We start from the raw sequence: 19641 nt of genomic DNA, 5'->3' as shown, positions 1-19641 counted from the left end.
ACTGAAATGATTTAAGATTCAGAGAAGCAAGACTGATAGGTGGAAGTTACATATTTTAATTAGACCAACCAATACAGTTGGGACAATTCTTTATGTGCCAGAATATCTGCTTCACAATTATAACAGTTATCTACAACATTTCTCATTTGAATTTTTATCTGAAAGTTTGCCTTGTCTCAATTAAGCAAACCACTGACCATGTACATCAGCAACAATGATACAGGAAATGTAACACAGAGGCAAACACCATGTAATCAGAATATCTTGATTCTGTATTGGAGTCAGGATGATGAGGCAGGAAAACTAGCAACCAAGTCTGTTCAGTCTATTCTCGCTACTCAGCTGCTAACTGCAAAAAAGCAGGAAAATTAACTTGCTTAGAACATCAGCTCTTCAGTTTTGCTACCTGTGAAAGAAATGCCTGACAGAGACAGCCACCAGGTTCAGTTATTTGCAAAGCATAACATCAAAATGCCATACTTACTATATTATCAAAGGATCTGAATTACACAGCATACCTGACTCCTTTTTTTTTTTTCTTTTCCTCTTCATTATCTCACTGGTATATTCTGACTATAATGAGTCATGTTCTACAGTATATCATTCTCCTTTTAATCATGGTTTAATACCTAATCATTTTGGCCAAGCAGTAAGTTACAATACTTGTCACTCTACTTGTAGGCTGTTTTGTGTTTGTTGACCAGAACTAAGATACTAATTTACATTTTTAGGAAGTAAAACTTCCTAAAAACCCCTATGTTTCAGCATACAAAAACATGCTCTACTCAAGTTTTAAAACTTAACTTTGCCTACAATATCTCATTTGCCCTTATCTTACACAGACGGGTCATGCTTACTTTATTTCTGTAATACAGCCAGAATACATATGCCCAGTGAAAAAGAAGAGACAAATGAAAGGCATTGAATCATGAAAACAGCAAGGCATCACGTTTCTTGAAAAGAATCAACATTTGAGAACATGCTAGTGACTAAGAATATGCTTGCTTAGGTAACAAAAGAATTAACCCAAAGTCTTTAAGAACCAAGCAGCTTCTCAGTCAGCAACCAATTTCAAATCTGAGCTTAAGAATTGTGCCGAAATTTCAGGAACAGTTTAATTATAGCATTCTTTACACTTCCTTTCATCCTTTCTAAAGTTCCAGAAATGCTTAGCCTTTATTTATATATGATAGAGAAGAACCGTTTCCATAGCAAACCAGAGTAATTAATTCTGTGTATGCAAACGGACACAGGGACGAGCTTACAGACACACATCTCCCAGGCAGTGGCAATGTCCCCAAAGGAAGCAGATGAACTTATTCTTCTAATTGGTAACGAAATCCTGTGGTCACAGCTCCCAGGTATAAAGGGCATGACCAAGACTCTGAAATTAGTGGAAACATCCGTCTTCTAAAAACTTCAATCTATCGTTTGGACAAAATGGACCGTTAGAAAGTATTACTTCTGTCATACACAACAGTGGCATGTCTTTCAGGATGAAAAACCTTGGGGAAAAAAAAAAGGCAGCAAACAAAACAAGAACTTTTCATGTTACTGAAAATATTTGATACCTGAGTGTTCTGCACTGCTATTTGAGAAGAGCAATTCTTAAAGGCACATACTGAAGATGTGAAAGGCAGCTACAGCTGCCACTTTAAAAATTAACCATGATTCTCCAGTGACAAACTCAAAGCCCCATAGTTTCTAGGGAAGCATAAAAGTTCTTGATAAAAGCTTAACATACATGGTAATCATCACCTGAAAATACAAAAATATCACAGACAAAACGAAGACCTAAGAATAAATAAAACTAGTGTAATAGTTAAGACTTGAATATCTAAATATTCTCAATAATTTATCTAGATGATATAAAAACATAAGAGCATATGAAGGATCCAAGATGCTAAATGTATAATTTAGGAAAGGAATAAAGTCCATATGGACATGATCAGCTTCTAGTTAGAATTCAGAAGCCGAGTGAAAGCTCTCAAAAGAGAGCAGAACAAAGCTCAGTGGCCAGAAGCCAAGAAAAGAAATGATTAACTAGACAGATTTTATTTATTTATTTTAAATCATGAACTCACTGTTCCAGAGAGTGCCTAACACAGGTATTTATGAGCATTTTAACAAAATAAAGCAGAGGTTAAACAAGAAACTCCCTTTGCTGGGTTTTCTAAACACCAAACCATATTTTCCAGCAACACCTTTGCCTGTGTGGAGCCAAGTCACCGTATGCTTCTGTACCTTCACCATGAGTGGGGTTTTGGTGGGGTTTTTTGTTTGTATGTTGGTTTGGGCTTTTTTTTGTTTGTTTCATTAATTGGTTTGTTTGGGTGTTTTTTTTTCCTTTAAGAGCTAAACTATATGACTGTGCACATAGGGGAGCTGAGAAACTTTTCAATGGATACAACTACTATGGGGAACACACTAATGAACTTCAGTGGGTCTCAAAATCTTTTGGTTTCCAGCATGAAGAAACAAATGTGAACAGTTAACTAAATGCACATAAACAAATCACTAAGTTCCTACTTAAACGTAGATTCCCTTTGGAAAGGTTTACGGACTGCATAAACTAAGAATCAGTTTGCATTCCACATAGCAACAGCTTTATTTCTTTCTCTGCTGTGCAGGCTCTGCTTAGCAAACAGAGCACCTTCCCAGAAGCGATGGGGGAAGAGCTGGAGGCAGAAAAACTCCGAGTAAATAGGAGAAGCAAAGCTTACAAAGAACACCAGTTTAACATCTCATGATCCAAACGTGATGGCTTTTCTTCCCTTTCCCACCACACCCCCTCTCCCAAAAAAGCAGTTATATTTAGGATGGTGACATACATTTCCTAGAGGTAAAAAAGTGAATTGTTTCATTTTTATTCCGGAGGCAATTTATAACGGAAACACTGGTCCTAAACTGAGACTTACAAGCCAGCAAGAGGATACTATGTAGTTAGGCAATCAAGTATTATGCCACAAGAGTTAAAAATCCTCACCAATGAGAAATGAAGAGTAAAAATTTTTACAATAATTTAAAGAGGTATAAGACCATGATAGTTCTAAATATCCCCAAAAACATTTTTAAACAGTAAACTATAAAGATCTTGAGCTCGGCTGCAAAGCAAATCTGAAAATTTAGTGGCTTAAGAAGGAAGAACAGGACTTCTACGGTCTTTTCACTACCTGATACGGTTACAAACCACTGGGAAGCCCACTGTAGAAACGTGAAGTTGCCTCCCTCCTTGCTGGAAGGCTCATACATTTATTCTCCCTCAGCTGAAGAATGTACCAAATCTTGCATCTTCCATGCAGGCAAAGTGAAGTTTAACAGCTAATTTTCTAGACTACATAAAACTTACTTCCCATTTCAGTCAGTCATGTGATTATTATCTAGTGGTGGTGTACTAACTTCTCAGTCAGGCTTTGAAAGGAAGTATAGGAGACGAAACTTTTGTGTATGAAATTAAAAGTAATTTTGTTCTGTGATATATAAGCAGAAATTACAAAACAACTCCCTCTCAAACTACTTTCTTTTGCAAGATCCCCTTAGCCAGCCTGTTCTGAAATACAGGAATTATGGACTACTTTTAATGGTCTGGTTTTTACTGCTATTCAGCTGCACATACTTAAGAATTGTGCTATGGACTTTAAAAAAAACCTTTTCCAGACAGATATACTGACACTGCAAGTTGTTATCCAACTGTGTGAACTTAAATTAAGATAGTGTTGGCTAAATTATCTCAGTGAAGTGGGAGGTTGAAGTCTTTGGTCATAATTACTTTTTTCCCCAAGAGGATGACTTCGTTCACTACCCAAGACAAAGTACTCTCTAAGTGACAGTGATCCATGGTTTTCTTTGTCTTGATGCATACTTGTGGCTTAGTAACTGCACATCACTCACACTGATGAACCTGAAGAGGTAGAGCCTGTGAGCACAGGCTCTCTCACAAGTGGAGGACCTGAAACCCCACTCGGAAGACTGTTCAGGTTTCCCTTTCTCCCTTTCCAGGATTTGTTAGCTCTCAGCTAAATCAGGTAAGAGTTTTGGCCTTCCAACCAAGCCATCACTCATCTCCTCCTCTGCTAGAGATGCCTATACTCCTTCAACAGAGCTCGGCACAGCCCTATTACCCACCCACACGATTACCACAGGTAATAGCAAAGTACAAGAGCAGTTAAGTCCTATATATATTCTTAATGCACAATACAGCAGAGTAATCCCCTCAGCTGACTAACGTGCAACACTGTCTCATGGAAAAAGCTGTGCTACAAGCCTGACATTCCTTATAAACATAACTTAGTAGCATGCTATGTGATCACATAAAGGGCATTAATGCATATGGTACAGTGCAGGTTCACTCAAAACCTGTTAGGTCCAACAGTTCACCCACAACTACGTTCTAAATCAGTTTTAATGAACACAAAGGCGGATCTGTTTCTAATGCAAACCTGCAGCTATACTGAAACCAACTATTACATTTTTCAGCTGAAGACAGACATTAAATGATTAAGGTATACAATACTATTAATATGGGTTCAAATAATAGTCTGTGTATCTGTGTCCATCAGCCTTTGAAACTGGAACCTTTTCTAAGGGGTTACAAATTCTTTCAGCAGTTTTAACTGACTACCATATATCATGCCCTTTTTCTTCTCCCCTCCACACAGCACTACTAAATGGAAGAGGTCAGCATGTTACAAATACTACATTGCAGATCGTGTGCAGGATCCAGAGAGCCTTAGACCAAAGGCAGAGAAAAGACATAATGACCTTTTTGCCACTACATGTCACTATATAAGTTCACTTTTGTGACCTTTTCCCCTTAAGTTCTTCTTTTATACTCTGTATTTTGTAAGAAAAACTAGATTAATTAGTTGAAGTCAAGCAAAGCCTAACCTCTAATTAAACATTATACCAAATCCACAATCTTTAAAATAGTTTTCCTGACATATATCTTATGATATATGTCAGGAAACACTCAGAGAGAACAAAATTTTGCTGTCACTTTCACATCCAGAACACACAAACTAAGGAAACAGAAAGGAAAACATGCAAAGACCATTGGCAAGGGACCATGTGCTACTGGTAAATAACCTTCCTTTCATGTTGCATTCTGGATGGACGCGGAAATGATGTATGCAGCAATTTCCATTTAAACAGTAATGCTGCTGTTTAAGTATATACAAAAGCAGAAAAGCAAAGAGTAAAGAATTAAATTAGAGTCATTCAGTTTAGACATCATTCAAAATTATTTCACTACCACATTACAGTGACTCTCCTAGCCTCAACATTACAGATACCTCTGGTATCTTGTAAATGATCCCAGTTCACCTTTAGCCTGTGCTCAGGTCTCAATTTTCACATCTATCTCAAGTGTCTAACACACACAGTATTTCTCTCTTGCAGAGCCTGCCCCATTTAAGTTAGTACAGCAAGCGCTTTTTAAACCTGCCAGCAATACATTGATGCAAGTGATCTACTCCTCCCTATCTTTCTTCAGTCAGGGCAATAAAAACAACAACTTTGTTCACCTACCTCTCCCTAGCTTTATTTGGCATGCAAGCGTTTCTGCTTTTGCCTCAAACAGCTCCAGAACTCAGCTTTAATACATGCTTTAAAATGCTGTATTTCGTGGTTTGACCTCAGTGACAACCTCTTAAGGGAAAGTAGGGAAGTCGATCAAAATCTGAATTTAATTTATTAAGATTCTGCACTCAAAGTACAGGGACTGTCTGCTGGCTCACGTTAACTTGAATAACGTCAATGCTTCTAAAAGCAACTTGCTAAACTGTGGCTCAATGGATTAAAACTATAATTACTACTTCAGATTAAAACAAAGCATTTTTTTTAAATATAAAAAGTTTTCAATAGGTCCTTCCAAATCTTAAAGCACTTTACAGAATACAAAGTAAGTTCCGAAAATGTGTAACTATTGTTTCAAGAGTTAACTGAAAAAAAAAATTGTAGCAACTAACAGTCATTGCAAGGCTAAGGAAAGTATTGCAACACAGAAAAGGTATCCAGCTCAACTTCCTCTACAGCTTGTTTGTGTAAAACATTCTGAGCTGTACTTCCTCACTGGCAGGGGAGGTAGAACATCACTTTACATCCGAACAGTCACAACTGGCTGTAGTATAAAGAGAAGGAATGGAAAAAACATTTAAGTCTTAAACTTGCTTTACAATCTACCAAACTACTGTACAACTCCATGACATTATCACCGAAGAACTGCTGTAACCTGGTTTCATCTTTTGTTAAGGCAGACATGGGGAGGAGGGAAAAAAATCAATTACAGAACCTCTGAAGGTTCTGCTTTTATCAACATCTACATTCAGAAGTGTTTTCTATTGAAATTTCACCATAAAGTTGTGGAAAATTGTTAGTAAACAAATGTTTGAAATATTCAAACTATCCCTTAATAGCATGATTAACTAGAAAAACGGCTAATTAAACCAAATAATCTCCCCACCCCATTTCTTTGTCAAATTCTGGACAGTCTTTCAAGTGGCAACAGGAACAATTTAGATTAATGGCACTAATGACCTTAGTACTCTCCAATTTTATAGGTGAATGACCAACAGAACACGTAACAATAGATTCGTGCTTTCAACTTGAGAAATGGACCCACACATTCAGGTGACGACAAGCAAGGCTTTGCACAGATACAAAAACACACTTGCAGGTTCACTTGTGAGCCTTTTTTCGGCTCGTGAAGCCACTTTGAAATTTGCTGTGCTAGTCATTGCACAAAACAGCAAGAAGGAAGTGTCAGGAGCTGAGGCTCACACGTTTTAACGTGACAAGAAATCAGCACCAAGTCCCAAAAGCTCCATTGCATTTGCTGATGCTTGCAAGTCTCCAGCAGGTACAACCGTCTTCTGAAAAGCCATTTCATCCATCACTAGTAGTAAATGGAAATAGGCAGAGCTGTCACCAAGTCTACGCAAGGTCCTGGAAGGAGGGACTTACCTAATTTCCTTTTATTGCCAGAGAAGAGCCAAACCTTTTAGACATATTACCACTAACACCCTTCATTGCTGGTGTTGCTGCATGCTTCAAAAGACAGAGCATATTCTGAACTACTCACATGGGATGAAACCATTAAAAAGAACCACTGAAGAGAATCTTAAACTCAAATTGTTCTGCATTTTGTAAAGTAATATTAAAAAAATATCTTTGTATAAACAGGTACAGATCTCAGAGATGGCTGGTGAAAGACCTAGGAAGGAATTAGTTAGGAATTAATACATACTTAGCGACTAAGGTGGAAAAACCTAGGGGGTAAGAAATAAGCCTATTTACTTCACCCTCTCCAAAACTCCTAATTAGAAACAGCAGTAGCTTTAAGAAATCATCAGTCCTATATTTATGATGTTGCTATAACGTAAAGCTTCCTACAATTAATGTACAACAGAGACTTATTTTTAAATAACTTTTAAGTGGTTAACTTGCCAGGAGTTGGAATACCAGGGACATAACTCCACAGGTCACATTTTATCATGTTCTCTGCTCTAAGCAAATGAGTGTAGCTATTTACAAATCAAGTCATTATTTTAAATCAGAGTTTGAAATCATGATAGAGAATGGTGACAAAAAATTTTGGGAACCAGTAATCTCAGCTTCCAGCCACACCACTACTTCAGGAAAAGGCAACATCAGAGCACCCCTCCACCCAAGGCAGTAAACTATGAAGCAAAGGAAGAACTATCACAGGCTCTGAAACGTTTATGATGGCTTATTCCTTTGATCAGTTTATGTAAAGGACCACAAAATAATCATCAAAACAAATACATACAAGTTCCAGCATACCCTGCTCGTTTTCCTGCAGGAAGTAACACCGCAAAAGATACAAGATGCAAACACAGCACACTATTTCATACCAGCCCGTCTCACCCATCAGACTAAATCTCTCCTACAAGACAAACAAGGACTATCCAAACATTTGTTGTGTGCAGAAACAAGAACCAGGAAAAGCTGTATGCACAAGAGCAGAACAACACTGAACAAATAAAATCAAAAACGCCCTTACTTGAACTGAAGGTGCTGGCTCTTGAGATTGCTTACTGGTAGTTCCTTGGGAAGATGCTAAAGCAAAACTGTCTGTCTTTTGTAATATTGGACCATCAATCCTGGCAGATGCATCTGTCCTATGTGACTGCCACGTCTCTTTTCTGTGATGAGATTCACCAGCTTGCTCATCTCCAAAGGCAGCCCAAGAACAGCTGCCTTTTTGTTCATCTTCAAAAGCATTCCAGTCTGTAGCCTGGTTACAACCTGCTGAACTGAAGTCCGCAAAGTCGTCAGAGTCCTGAAAAGCAACACCCTCATCTTGAGGTTTTGGCACTGAATCAAAGTCTCCGAATTCACTATCATCACCATTTTCTACCTCAGTAGTATGTTGGAAGTCTAAGCCTGAAGTTTTACCGGTAGTGTCACATTCTAAAGTATCAGCAGTCTGATTTAGTTCAGCTTGATCCAACCTTGCTGGCTGCTGAGAAACAGTACTTGTGTCCCTGAATTCACCAAATTCATCATTAGGTTCCCTAATACATGCAGGCTGTTTGGAAGTTTCTTCTAAATCTACAGCATGTATAGATTCTTGAGTGTTAACGAAGGTGGGAGATGCACTGCTGACTGAACCAAAATCACCAAAATCGTCGTCCTGTGTGTCACTGCAAGCTACAACTTCAGTACTACTTCCACCATTCTTAAGATCTGGAGAATCACTCAATTTTTCCCCCGTAAGATCGCTGCTTAGACTTTGGATCTTATCAACCTTGATATCCTCTGTTCCCAAAGAGTCACCAGGTCTAGTAAAATCTTTGTCATTCTCTGTGCCGTGTTGTCTTCTCCTCCCACTGGGCCCTCCATTTTCAGTAGTGCATATTGAACTTCCAGTTGTTTGAGACGTACTAGAAATTGCAAATTCATTATCTTCCAGTGCTGAGGGACCCTGTTCACAACTAATTTCTGAAATGCAAACTTCCTCTTCTATACAAGCTACTCTGTTTATTCTGTTGTTCTCCTGAATGCTCAGAGAGTCTCTTTCATTAAGAACACTGTGTATTGTAGGTCCTGTTCCCTCTAAATGGAGTGGTTTTTTGTTTGAGAAAGTAGCAAAATCTGCAAAGTCTTCACCTGAGCTAGGCATTGAGTTCAAATTTTTCTCAGTACTATGAGCGCTAACAGTTTTCAGTCCCTTTGAGTCACCAATACCGTCTAGATCTTCTGTTCCCTGAGGACTTGCAGGGTCCAATGCTGCAAATCCGTTTGTTAGAATCTCTAGACATGGAAGTTTCTCACCATTACAAGCATCTATTTGCTCACCCTGGCTCTCAACTGCTACACCAGTTCGAACACGAGAAGAAAAACCCTCCAATTTCCCAGAGTTGTCTCTTTGTTCCCCTCTTTCATTGACATCTTCTAAAGCAGTACCTGAAGTTCTAAACTTAGATTTTTCTTTGCTGGTACTAGTAGCTGACGTATCAGAAAGTTCCTTAGCAAGAGTAGGAAGCTCTGCAATGCAGTCTTTATCTTTAACATTTTTAACAGATGTGAAAGTTGCAATGCCAGCTACATTGTCAGAATAATCATGAAGTGGGATGAAATGATTTGTGGGTATAAACTCCTCCTTTGGATGACTGTAGTCCGGTGTATCAAAATCAGCAAAAGCTACACCAGCAGTGCTTACACTAGAAAACCCTCCAAATTCTCCAAATTCATCCTCGTCATCCTCATCAGCTCCATTGTCTAGTGGTGGAGGGGATGAGGAGTACATTCGAATAATGTCTGGTTCCATTGTTTAGTTCCACTTCAAAGTTAATGTATTTCTGTAAAAGAGAAAAAAGCAATTAGAATTTAGCTAACTTTTGTCGTCTTCCGTATTTTTTTATTTATTGTTTCACATTTTATCTTAGAAGTGTGTGTAAGTCAATGTCCATATTAGATACAAGAAAGAAACATTTCCCAAACCCAAATTCTATTCTCTTGTTTTAGAAGTCACAAAGAATCTCCTGGGGATAGGCCCAGTCTCTTGTAAACCACTACACGATCATATTCTCAGCAGACCGTGCTGAAACGCCAGAACATGAAACACATTTGTCTTGAGCTGTTGTGCAACATACCAACACAACTAAATTGAGTTTTAACCCATCAGTTCTCTACTTCCTGTCACCAGCAATTCATAAAACAGCCAATGACCCTGGTCCGTCTTTTCCCACGCTCATTAGTGCACTCGGCTGACTGTGCAACAGAAATTAAGCCACTTGATGGACCACGCCTCAACAGTCACGTACTTAAGGCACCTTCAGGCAGCAGCTCTGAAGACTCCAAAAGATGCTTCCTTAAGCTCTGAAACAGTGAAGAAATGGAGGAAGGAACTGCTGTTACAATCACCAGCTATGATCTGCTGCTCTACTAAAGTTTCTTTCTACCAACTCATGGATTTCTGCTAGGTCTCTCTGTTCTTAGGATTTCACAACTGCGAGCTAACGTGCACCGTCTCCGCAGCCTGCTTTTATCTTAAAAACTGCCAGTTGGAAAATGTCATTATGAGCACCAGCAAAGCCTAGAGCAAAAGAAACTTCTCCATCAAAGCTTATTCTCAAAAGCAGAATGCAGCAAGATTATCCTTAAAATAGTTAAATGTAAATCACTAAGTCAGAGGGGGGAAAAAAAAAAGTATTCCCATGGCCTAGACAGAAACAGATTAAGGACTCCATCTTAACATTGCAAGCAAGGTATAGGTGGAAAATCTTCTTTCATAAAGAGTGATCTTGATTTTTTTCAATATTGTGTGTAATTAATGAAACAATAACTACTACTATTTATAGATTCACAACTGTACACATCACTTGACTAGATCATACCTTAGAGCCCCTTAAAGGGAAAGCTATGACCAAGCTCCTTCCATTTCAAATGACACTTGCCATGAATAAACTGTAACAACACACTACGCATTATCTACAGAAAAAGAATGGAAACAACCTACACATATTAGCAAATACTTGAATTTCTAACCACCATAATAAATGCAGACTTTACAACACTAGTTCTGAAACACAGATAAAACATGATCCTTACCTCCAACATCTTTAGCAAACAACTTTGTACATGCATGTACACAGCAGCTCAAAAAAGGGTGTAAGAACTGCAGAGCTTCATTTATTGTTGCTAAGCACAACATACCACAGCACTTGAGCCAAACAACTCTTGGTATCTGCCAGGAAGGTCTGGCATCTTTAAGGTGACTAATACACCCACAATTTTTTTTAAAGGCTATTTTGCAGTTAAAAAAACACCATCATGCTCATCAGATGAAACCATGAAGTAATTTGTAACATCACACACAAACTGAAGAAGACTGCAAACCAATTTTGTTTAGAATAAAGAATAAGTTGTCAACAAGCTCCCACATAGGCTTACTCAGCACCAGCTGCTTAACAAGGTATTTGAGAGAAGCGCTTCACTCTCTTATCTTAGAGGCCTCATCTCTCAAGAGCACTCTCCCTTTTACATCAAGGGCTGGCAATTGCAGTTCCATGTCATACAAGAATGCAAAGATCCTTTCCAAGATGTCTGTAGAGTGTGACTTTGAGTTCTCGCTGAGACGACTCCAACCTGTTTACCTTCCAAGCTTCTGGGTTTTCAATCCACTAAATATGATACCAGCATTTCTTCTTCATAACCATGAGAGCAGCCATTCCTTCTTTATATCCAAATTTCCATCATCTACTGGGGTCAACTATCAATGCTAAGATTAAACACCTAGTGTCTTCAAAATACAATGGCTTTCTGAATGTTTTGCTGCAGAGGAAGATCCATATGCTACACACAAAGACATGCCCTTGTAGGTAAAAGTGCTGGTTGTTCTTTTGTAGAAAAAAAGACCGGTTAGGTAGACATTGGTATATATTAACTATGCTTATCTTGAGGCACCTTATCTCAGGGATAGCACTATTTAAAGCTATTGGAGAGCTGGTTAAACAGCGAATGGCCCTGTGTCTGGAATTCACGACTCCTAGGGTCATGAATCAGTAGCGTTTTAGTAACATATGACATTTATGAAAAATTACAGAGAAAATCACATCAATTGGGATGGGACTCACTCTCCCCTCAACAATTCCTGGAAAGGGGAAAGGAATTTTTGGTTTCTTCTTTCAAATAAAAAGAAAAAGGGTGGGTTTATTTGGTTATAACAAATCAACCCTTGTAACTCAATTCGAGTTCACATGTCTCCAGATGAATCTCAGCAGACAGTAGCATAAATTTGTTATTAAACCTCCTGAAATTTAACAGGAGTTGTTACACCTGTTTGGAAAATTCAGTTGACACTATATTTATCATCTTACCCCACAGGATAGAAGCTGAAGAGACTGTAAAGACAAGAAACTATTTCTTGAAACAAACAAAAAAACCCTCAATAATATTTCAAGGACAGCACTGACTGGATATAAACCTTTATCATCCCAGAAGAAAAAGGAGCTTGAACAGAAATAATGAAATGGCTGGAAAAAAGGAAGGTGAAAACAAGAGTCCTACAAAAAACACCCCTAAATGGCTTCTGGGGAACAATATTGGAGAGTGGGATAAGCAGCTCCTTGACCAAGACCAAATACTATGATTGAAGCCACTGCAAACTCAACAGTAATTTTATCACATGATTAGATGTTCTATTTCTTATTAAGCAGAGATGTACAAGCCCTCTAAAACACATCTCTAAAGCCATATATAAAGAAAAGATTTTAAAATAGAAAATGACAGTTCTACAGCCTGTTGATTTACACTGGAAAGAAAAAAAAACATATAAGTAAACTCGTAGAAATTCAAAGCAGAAACCCAAATAAAATCCCTAAATATTTCAATTACTCTCAAACAGGCAGCCTATAAAACATCACATGCTTAAGGAAGCCAAATGCTTGTGTGGTGACACAACTTAAAGCTAGGAAGCTAACACGTTTGATTTTGAAACCAAGATAAGACCACAAGACCCAGTCTTGAAGCTTTCAGTGCACCACAAGAAGTAACAACGTAAGTTTAAAGCCAAAGGTTTTTATATGTATATATATAAAAATACAGCTATATATCAGATCTTTCTCATTTTGAAACAGTTTTAGAATAATCAAGTCACACAAGCAATTATATTTAAGTAAAAAGGAGACAAATCCAGGTAGACCAGCCTCCACTTTCCCAGAAACCTCATTTTTCTCGATGAGAAGTCATGAGATGGAGATTGACAAGCAGAAGACAGAAGCAACCTCAATTGTCTCCAGTTGGCAAATATATGAACTTTGCAGCTCAGTTCATAGATCTGTACTTAGACAATATTAAAGTATAGTTTTGCTGGTTCACTAGTAAAGCAAATTCACATTGTGCTCCTACAGCTTAAAGTTTTCTAAAATCTTGAGCAGTACTTCGATCAGCTGCCACTCTTTTTCTTGGATAAGAAGCTCTGCGAGCTCAGTGGCCTACCTAGACTCCATAGCTTTATGGAAAGGAATTAGACGCAGGATGATGTTGATGAGCTCCTAATTTCTGCATGATACAGGCCAATATTACTGAAACTACATAAAAAAAATTGCAGTCGTCATGACTCAGACTAAATAATAAAAAGTTCACTTTATCTTTAAGCTGTAGCTCAAAGAGATATCCTAACACTATGAATCAGAGGCCTTGAAAAAAACTTCTGAATCTTCCCATTAGAAAAAAAAAATTGTATTGGTTTCACCAAAAGCATGTGTATGTGGTTTTTATTTGAAAATCTTTTTAGATTTATAGGCTTACATAAGTTGCTTTTCACTTGAGTTATTTGAACTATCACATCCAGCTCTGTATTAGTAACTGCTCCACCACTTGACATCGGAAGATCTCATGCAAGAAACACTGACAAAGATTAATTCTTAACCTGCACTAGACATATTTCCATATATTATCCATCATAACAACTCCACCCATATTTTTGTTGACCATTTACTATATTATCCCAAACTCATTTAAAAATATATCATAAGAGAGTTGAGAAAATCCTTAGGGGCGAGGGTGATCTAAAAATATCCCAAGATGCAGCATTCAGAAAATAAACTGAATAATCAAGAATCACAGTCCAAGGGAGTTTACCCACAAGACTCCTTTTCTTTCCAGTTAACTTAAAAAAAGGAAGGCAAAGAATAAGAACAGTAGGGACAAGCACAGGACAAAGATAACATGAAGAGGCTGCATGGGGGGTGAAGCAGACTGTCAAAGTCCAAACACGTAGGAAGATCTCTGATCATCCAGAAATCCTCTCTCCTGCAATTTCTGCCATAGAGAAGAAAAAGCTTCCTTCAGTTTTTCATTTCAAAGCACTTAAAACATCACAGGGATCATTTACACAGCAGCAGCCCAGTAGCACAATACTCTGCTCCAGATGTGTTTCAGTAACAGTTGCCAAAACAGGATCTGCAAGGAACATTAATTGTGCATTTAAAAATCTGATCGTAGGTTTGATTGTCTGCTACACGTTTAATTAGTTTAACCCATAAGAACCAACTGCATAATCAATTGCATGGACTTGCATATAATTTTTTTTAAATGTCAGTTATTTCCTATGATGTTACAGATGCATTTTAAAAGTCAAAGTTTAAGAGCTCCAAAAAGTATGAATCTGTATTGTATGAGTATAAAGTTGTTACGTTAACACAATATAATTGTTGTTACGTTAGCATAATTTAATTGCAGTTTACAGAACTCAAAAGAATATCATATGAAAAGTGAAACAGAAGGAAAAAAGTCATACCAGTACTCCTCCTCCCTCTGACTAATTAGTGATAATTTTTTTTTTTTTTTAAATTGGGCATAATCCCGATTCTCCTTGCAAAATCAAAAACAGCATGGCAATTTCCAGCCCTGATGTGGTTTTCTTCAGAATGAATTTCATTATGATCCCCTTTCTTGACTTTCAAAAGTGTTCCACCTGCCAACCATAAACTATTGAATCAAATTCATTATCGTCCACCGGAACATTAACATGGTGAAAACCCGCAGGTCTGACACAACAACAACTTTGTTCATTAATTCATTTAGTTAATCCCTGCTTTGTCTGGCATCTCAAATAGGGGCTAAGAGCTGGAACTGTGGCTTCATCTTTTGTAGTACTTTATGTGAAACTCAGACATATTCTTGGTCATGACAGTAGGCTGTGTAATTTTGTAAACCCGGTATTTCAAGTGATTAACTCAAAACGTGACTTAACTCACAAAGCAGAATTTGAATAAATCTATGACCGATATGCAGATTATTTATCTTCCCTGTATTTTTGAGGGAATTGGCTCCCAAATAAGAAAGTCGGCTACAAAGTTAACGTGCACTTTTGCACCCATTTGTTTATTTAAAGGTTCTTGAAACATGCAAATCTTAAACAAATAGAAAGCATTGATTTTTCAGCACACTATATACTGAGGATTCTGCTTTGAGGGAAATTGTAACAGTTTTTACTAGCGCATAGAAGAGCAGCTACTTCCACGATTTTTAACACGCAACAACCAGGTTTCTGGCAGCAGACCTTATACCTTGAAGTGAAGAATCTGAAAGAGTTTAAGTGTTCATGTTTAGACTGGATTATTTTAGCCACAATGACAGGTTTACGTTGATAAGTGTCAGAAAGTTTTTCTGAATCACAATAGTTTATAATATTAGATTGGTGATGGATTTCCATCAATTCCTCATGACATGCAGTTGCCCAAGGTTTTCCAGAAAAAAAAAACTTAAAAAAATTGCATTCTCTTTCAGACGTCGTTTTCTGCAAACAGGTTTCAAAACAAAAACAAACCAAAAATATCCAGCTGAAAACATGAGTTTCTTGCTTTCCTTATATTTACTGATATTTGTTTGTGAAATGAAAGACCACTGCTAGAGTCAGGATATAAATGAAATTCATCAACACACTTAAAGTACATATTGACATTTTACTTTAAAGAAAAAAAAAACCCAACACATTGCTGGTTAATTTGGTCAGATTCAATTCTGTTACTGCAGCTCTTTGTTTAAGCCTTTTTCTAAGGTCACAAGCATTTAAGACTGTACCTCAGGTTAATTTGAAACACTCCAAAGAAGAGAGAAACAGAAATTGGTAATACTGGAAAAAGATGAGTTTTGAGAGGGCAAGACTTCATAAAGGTAAATGCATACTCTTTTATCTCAAGACACTAATCAGGTTTCTAAACCATTTACTATCAAACCAGGGTATCTTCTTATTCCCTGCATTAAACAGGGAAAAATATCTGCTTTCCTCATACACAGATCACATCCCTGTTCATTACCTTTTTGTAGAATAATAGTAACAGTCTAACAAAGACACGGCAGCAAAGAGAGCAATGTAATTACAACACACAAAAGGCAGGTATAAATAGTTCCTTCTCTGTGTATCTTCTAAGGCAAAACTTGAAATAGCATGTTTGGCTCTTACATAAGACCTAGAAAACTAGGAGGCCACAGACCAAGAGTATCTCTAAAGAAATATCCGAGACATGTAAATTGAAAAGCAGAAACTGCTCGGAGAGCAGAACATTCCCTTTAACTTCAGATGAATACTGGCAAAGCAATGGATAACCTCTCAACTGCGGATTATTCTGAAAGCACAGCCGAGTTAAGCAACCCATCACTTGAAGCACAAAGAAAACAAAATAATCAGAAATGGCATGATCAAGATCTCCACGACAGAAACGACATTACTGAAATGTCCTACAGTAAAAGCCTTGCGATGCCAAGGAGATGGATTCGAGTCATTAGCTGCTAGCATCTGATCTTTCCAAGAACATTTACCTCTTCTACTGCAAGGGAATTCCTCAAGCAGATACCAAAAATACTGCAGCAAGGATCAGATTTAGATTTCTCATTACAGCAAAATGTTGCCTTCCAGTAGGAAAATCTGTCCTCTTCTAACTTTACCTTTTCATTGGATTATGAACAATGAAAAATGGATTTACACTCTTTCTGCATCTGAGAATTTATTTCTAGAAGAGCCGTTGTAAACAAGGAGAGCTTGTCTACTAAACCAGCATTCCTACAACCCAAATCCACTCTGGAAAGAGTGACTATCCAGGCTGAAGTCAATATGTTCTTAAATTGCTTTAATAAGCTTACTTTTATTTTTGGAATAAGCTACCAGCAAACAAAATACAGCAAGAAAATGTTTACTTCATAAAGCCTCCAAGAAATCAATGTTTTCGATTTTGAACCTAATGCTGTTACAGCCAGAAGGTCCATTACCCAAAGCAGGAGTTTCAGAGCACTTTTTTTACTCTTGGACATGTATGAGTTGAGGAAAACAATGTTCTCCAGTTCCAATAAGGCAAGCATATCTTAACCTTATTTCTCATTACCTGACATTTGGAATTAATCAATACCACTGTACATTACTGTGGTTTCAACAAACACCGAATATGCTAGACACCTTCTATTAGAAAGTGCTGCATGTAAAATGAATAATAAAGTAACAAAACTCAGGAGACTTCCATCAGGATTCAGGCACTTATCTTGGGCAGCTCATTCTTCCGGTCCTCCTGCTCTCCCTAGGCCAGCAGTAAACACTAGGCATCTTCAGACAATCCAGCCTATAACAAGATCCAAACCTCTTTGACAGTGCTCCTCTTCCTCTCATCACTGACAACACAGGAAGACTAAGTTAGGTGGCACAAACATGAACTTTAAACAGATCTGGGATATAGATTTCTTCCTTTAAATCTTGATAGATGATACGAAGAAGAATCAAACACAAACTTTCGCAGTTGTGCTGTTTCACTTCTCCCTATTTCATTTTGGCTCAGCTGTGGAATCGGAGGAACATTTGAAAAATATTAATCTAAGCGTTGTGTTAGTTCATGAAACTTTTTTTAACCAAGAGTAGCATCACTTCCCCAAAACCAAAACACTAGGTTATTTTTATAAAGTTACTATAAGTAAAAAAATTTAATGTTTCAAATCAAAATCTACTGACTTGCTTTAACAGCTGCAGATAAAGACACTGTCTGTACCTAAACCTGTAAACAGCGGGGAAAACATTGCAAGAACAAGCACGTTTTTAATTCACATAGGCAAACACATCTGGCTGGGAACGTCAATCAGGTTTAAAATCTAGCTCTGTGGGAACACAATATTTGTGTCCAATGTACAGCACACATCCATACAATGTGTAAAGACAGATGTCGTCAGTAACACATAACTGGGATGGTTTCATTCTTCCCATTTCTTAAATTCCTTTTAAAACAGTGTTCAACTCAGGGAGAAAATTTATTTCTGGATGTTACCCTGAAATATGTTAGCTGGGAACCTGCTCTAAATTAAGATTTAAAATTAAGATGATGGATTAAAATTTGATTTAAAATTAAGATGATCCAAATTAAGATGATGGATTAGAAAGTATTAAAAAGAGACTACCTAAGGTCAACTGTTCTCAGACATTTATTTACTGAACAGTATGTTCTCCATCACATATAAACCCTTCAAACTTCACAGTGACTACAGTAAAGAGCAGATTACAACTTCCCAGAGGTTGCACAACTGCATTCTTACGTGAAAGGTTCTCTCACAGCTTGGCAGAGGAAATACAGTCGCATAGGGAGAACAACCATCCGTCTTCCTTCCATTACTGCACACTTTTGCTTATTTTTAAGTGAACAAGTATTTTCTTCAACATGCAGAGAATAAGTAGGTGGGGGGGGAGGGGAAAGGCAAATAAATATCTGACAGAAGCAAGTTAAACACAATTGGCAAGAACAGGCTTACATTATTCATCATTTATCCCACCTACAGACATTATCTCATATTAAAAACAGAATACAATACAAGAGCCACCTTATACTCCAAAGTATAAAAATCTATTTTCCATCACTTTTCAATAGACATATGAACTTGAGGTTTGACATTTCCTTCCCTCTGGTACGTACTTTCGAACGTACGAAAGTGAAGACAAGATTCGCCCTTCCTTGTGGTTCTTCCAAAACAAGACTCTTGGACTTGAAAAATCCTAATTTGCCTTTCAGAAGCAGACTCATTACATCATCTTGCAATGGGTACCAATATAGAAACATTCCTTGTTGTATCAATCCAAAATTTTAATCGTCAAAGACATTAGCATGGAAGAAAGTCTACTGGAAATGAGACTGTCAGTTTTCAAACAAGACACCTTTCAAGGCCTTTTTTTTTGTGTGCACAGGAGCAGCTTACATAGTGCGTATTCTGCACAAAGAAAAAAAAAAAAACAAAACAGACAAAAATTCTGAAACCCAGCAATGAGTAGGATCTAAGACAGTTCTCTGAAGAGGACTATCCAGAAAAGTTGAGTGTTTTGAATCCCCACGAAAAGGTTAGCATGTCTTTGCACTGAAAGGTTCACAAAGAGGTAGTTTAAATTGTCAAACAGTACAATAGCACAGAAAGGACTGAACGTTTTGTCAAAAAAGATAGAGTATCTGAAAGAAGATCATGCTGCCACGTATAGTGAAAACAACCAGATTCAGCATCAGTTTTCTTTACCTCTGGGTTTCCAACTGATACCACTACAGAGCTGCAAGGAGAGCTCTATGAATATTTCAAGAGGAAAGGGCAAAGAGTTGACAGAAGTCCGTCTAAGCTGCTCTATTATTTCCACTGAAAAGACTTATCTTTCACAAAGTC

The 19641-nt window shown here is 37.5% G+C and overlaps 1 protein-coding gene across 4 annotated transcripts in view; it reads right to left on the bottom strand.

The window, feature by feature from the left end:
- The window catches only part of AFTPH (aftiphilin), a 49121-nt gene that overhangs the window by 27198 nt on the left and 2282 nt on the right, over positions 1-19641 (bottom strand). For all 4 annotated transcript variants that reach the window (XM_086631860.1, XM_086631859.1, XM_086631857.1 and 1 more), the window contains exon 2: positions 8021-9821. In XM_086631860.1, coding sequence (XP_086487986.1) covers positions 8021-9790 — 1770 coding nt within the window. In that variant the 5' untranslated portion in view covers positions 9791-9821. The remainder of the gene's footprint in view (positions 1-8020; positions 9822-19641) is intronic.

This window comes from Tauraco erythrolophus, chromosome 2 (assembly GCF_009769465.1).
Source record: "Tauraco erythrolophus isolate bTauEry1 chromosome 2, bTauEry1.pri, whole genome shotgun sequence".
Classification (NCBI taxonomy): domain Eukaryota; kingdom Metazoa; phylum Chordata; class Aves; order Musophagiformes; family Musophagidae; genus Tauraco; species Tauraco erythrolophus.
This window is presented reverse-complemented; position numbering and strand designations above follow the sequence as displayed.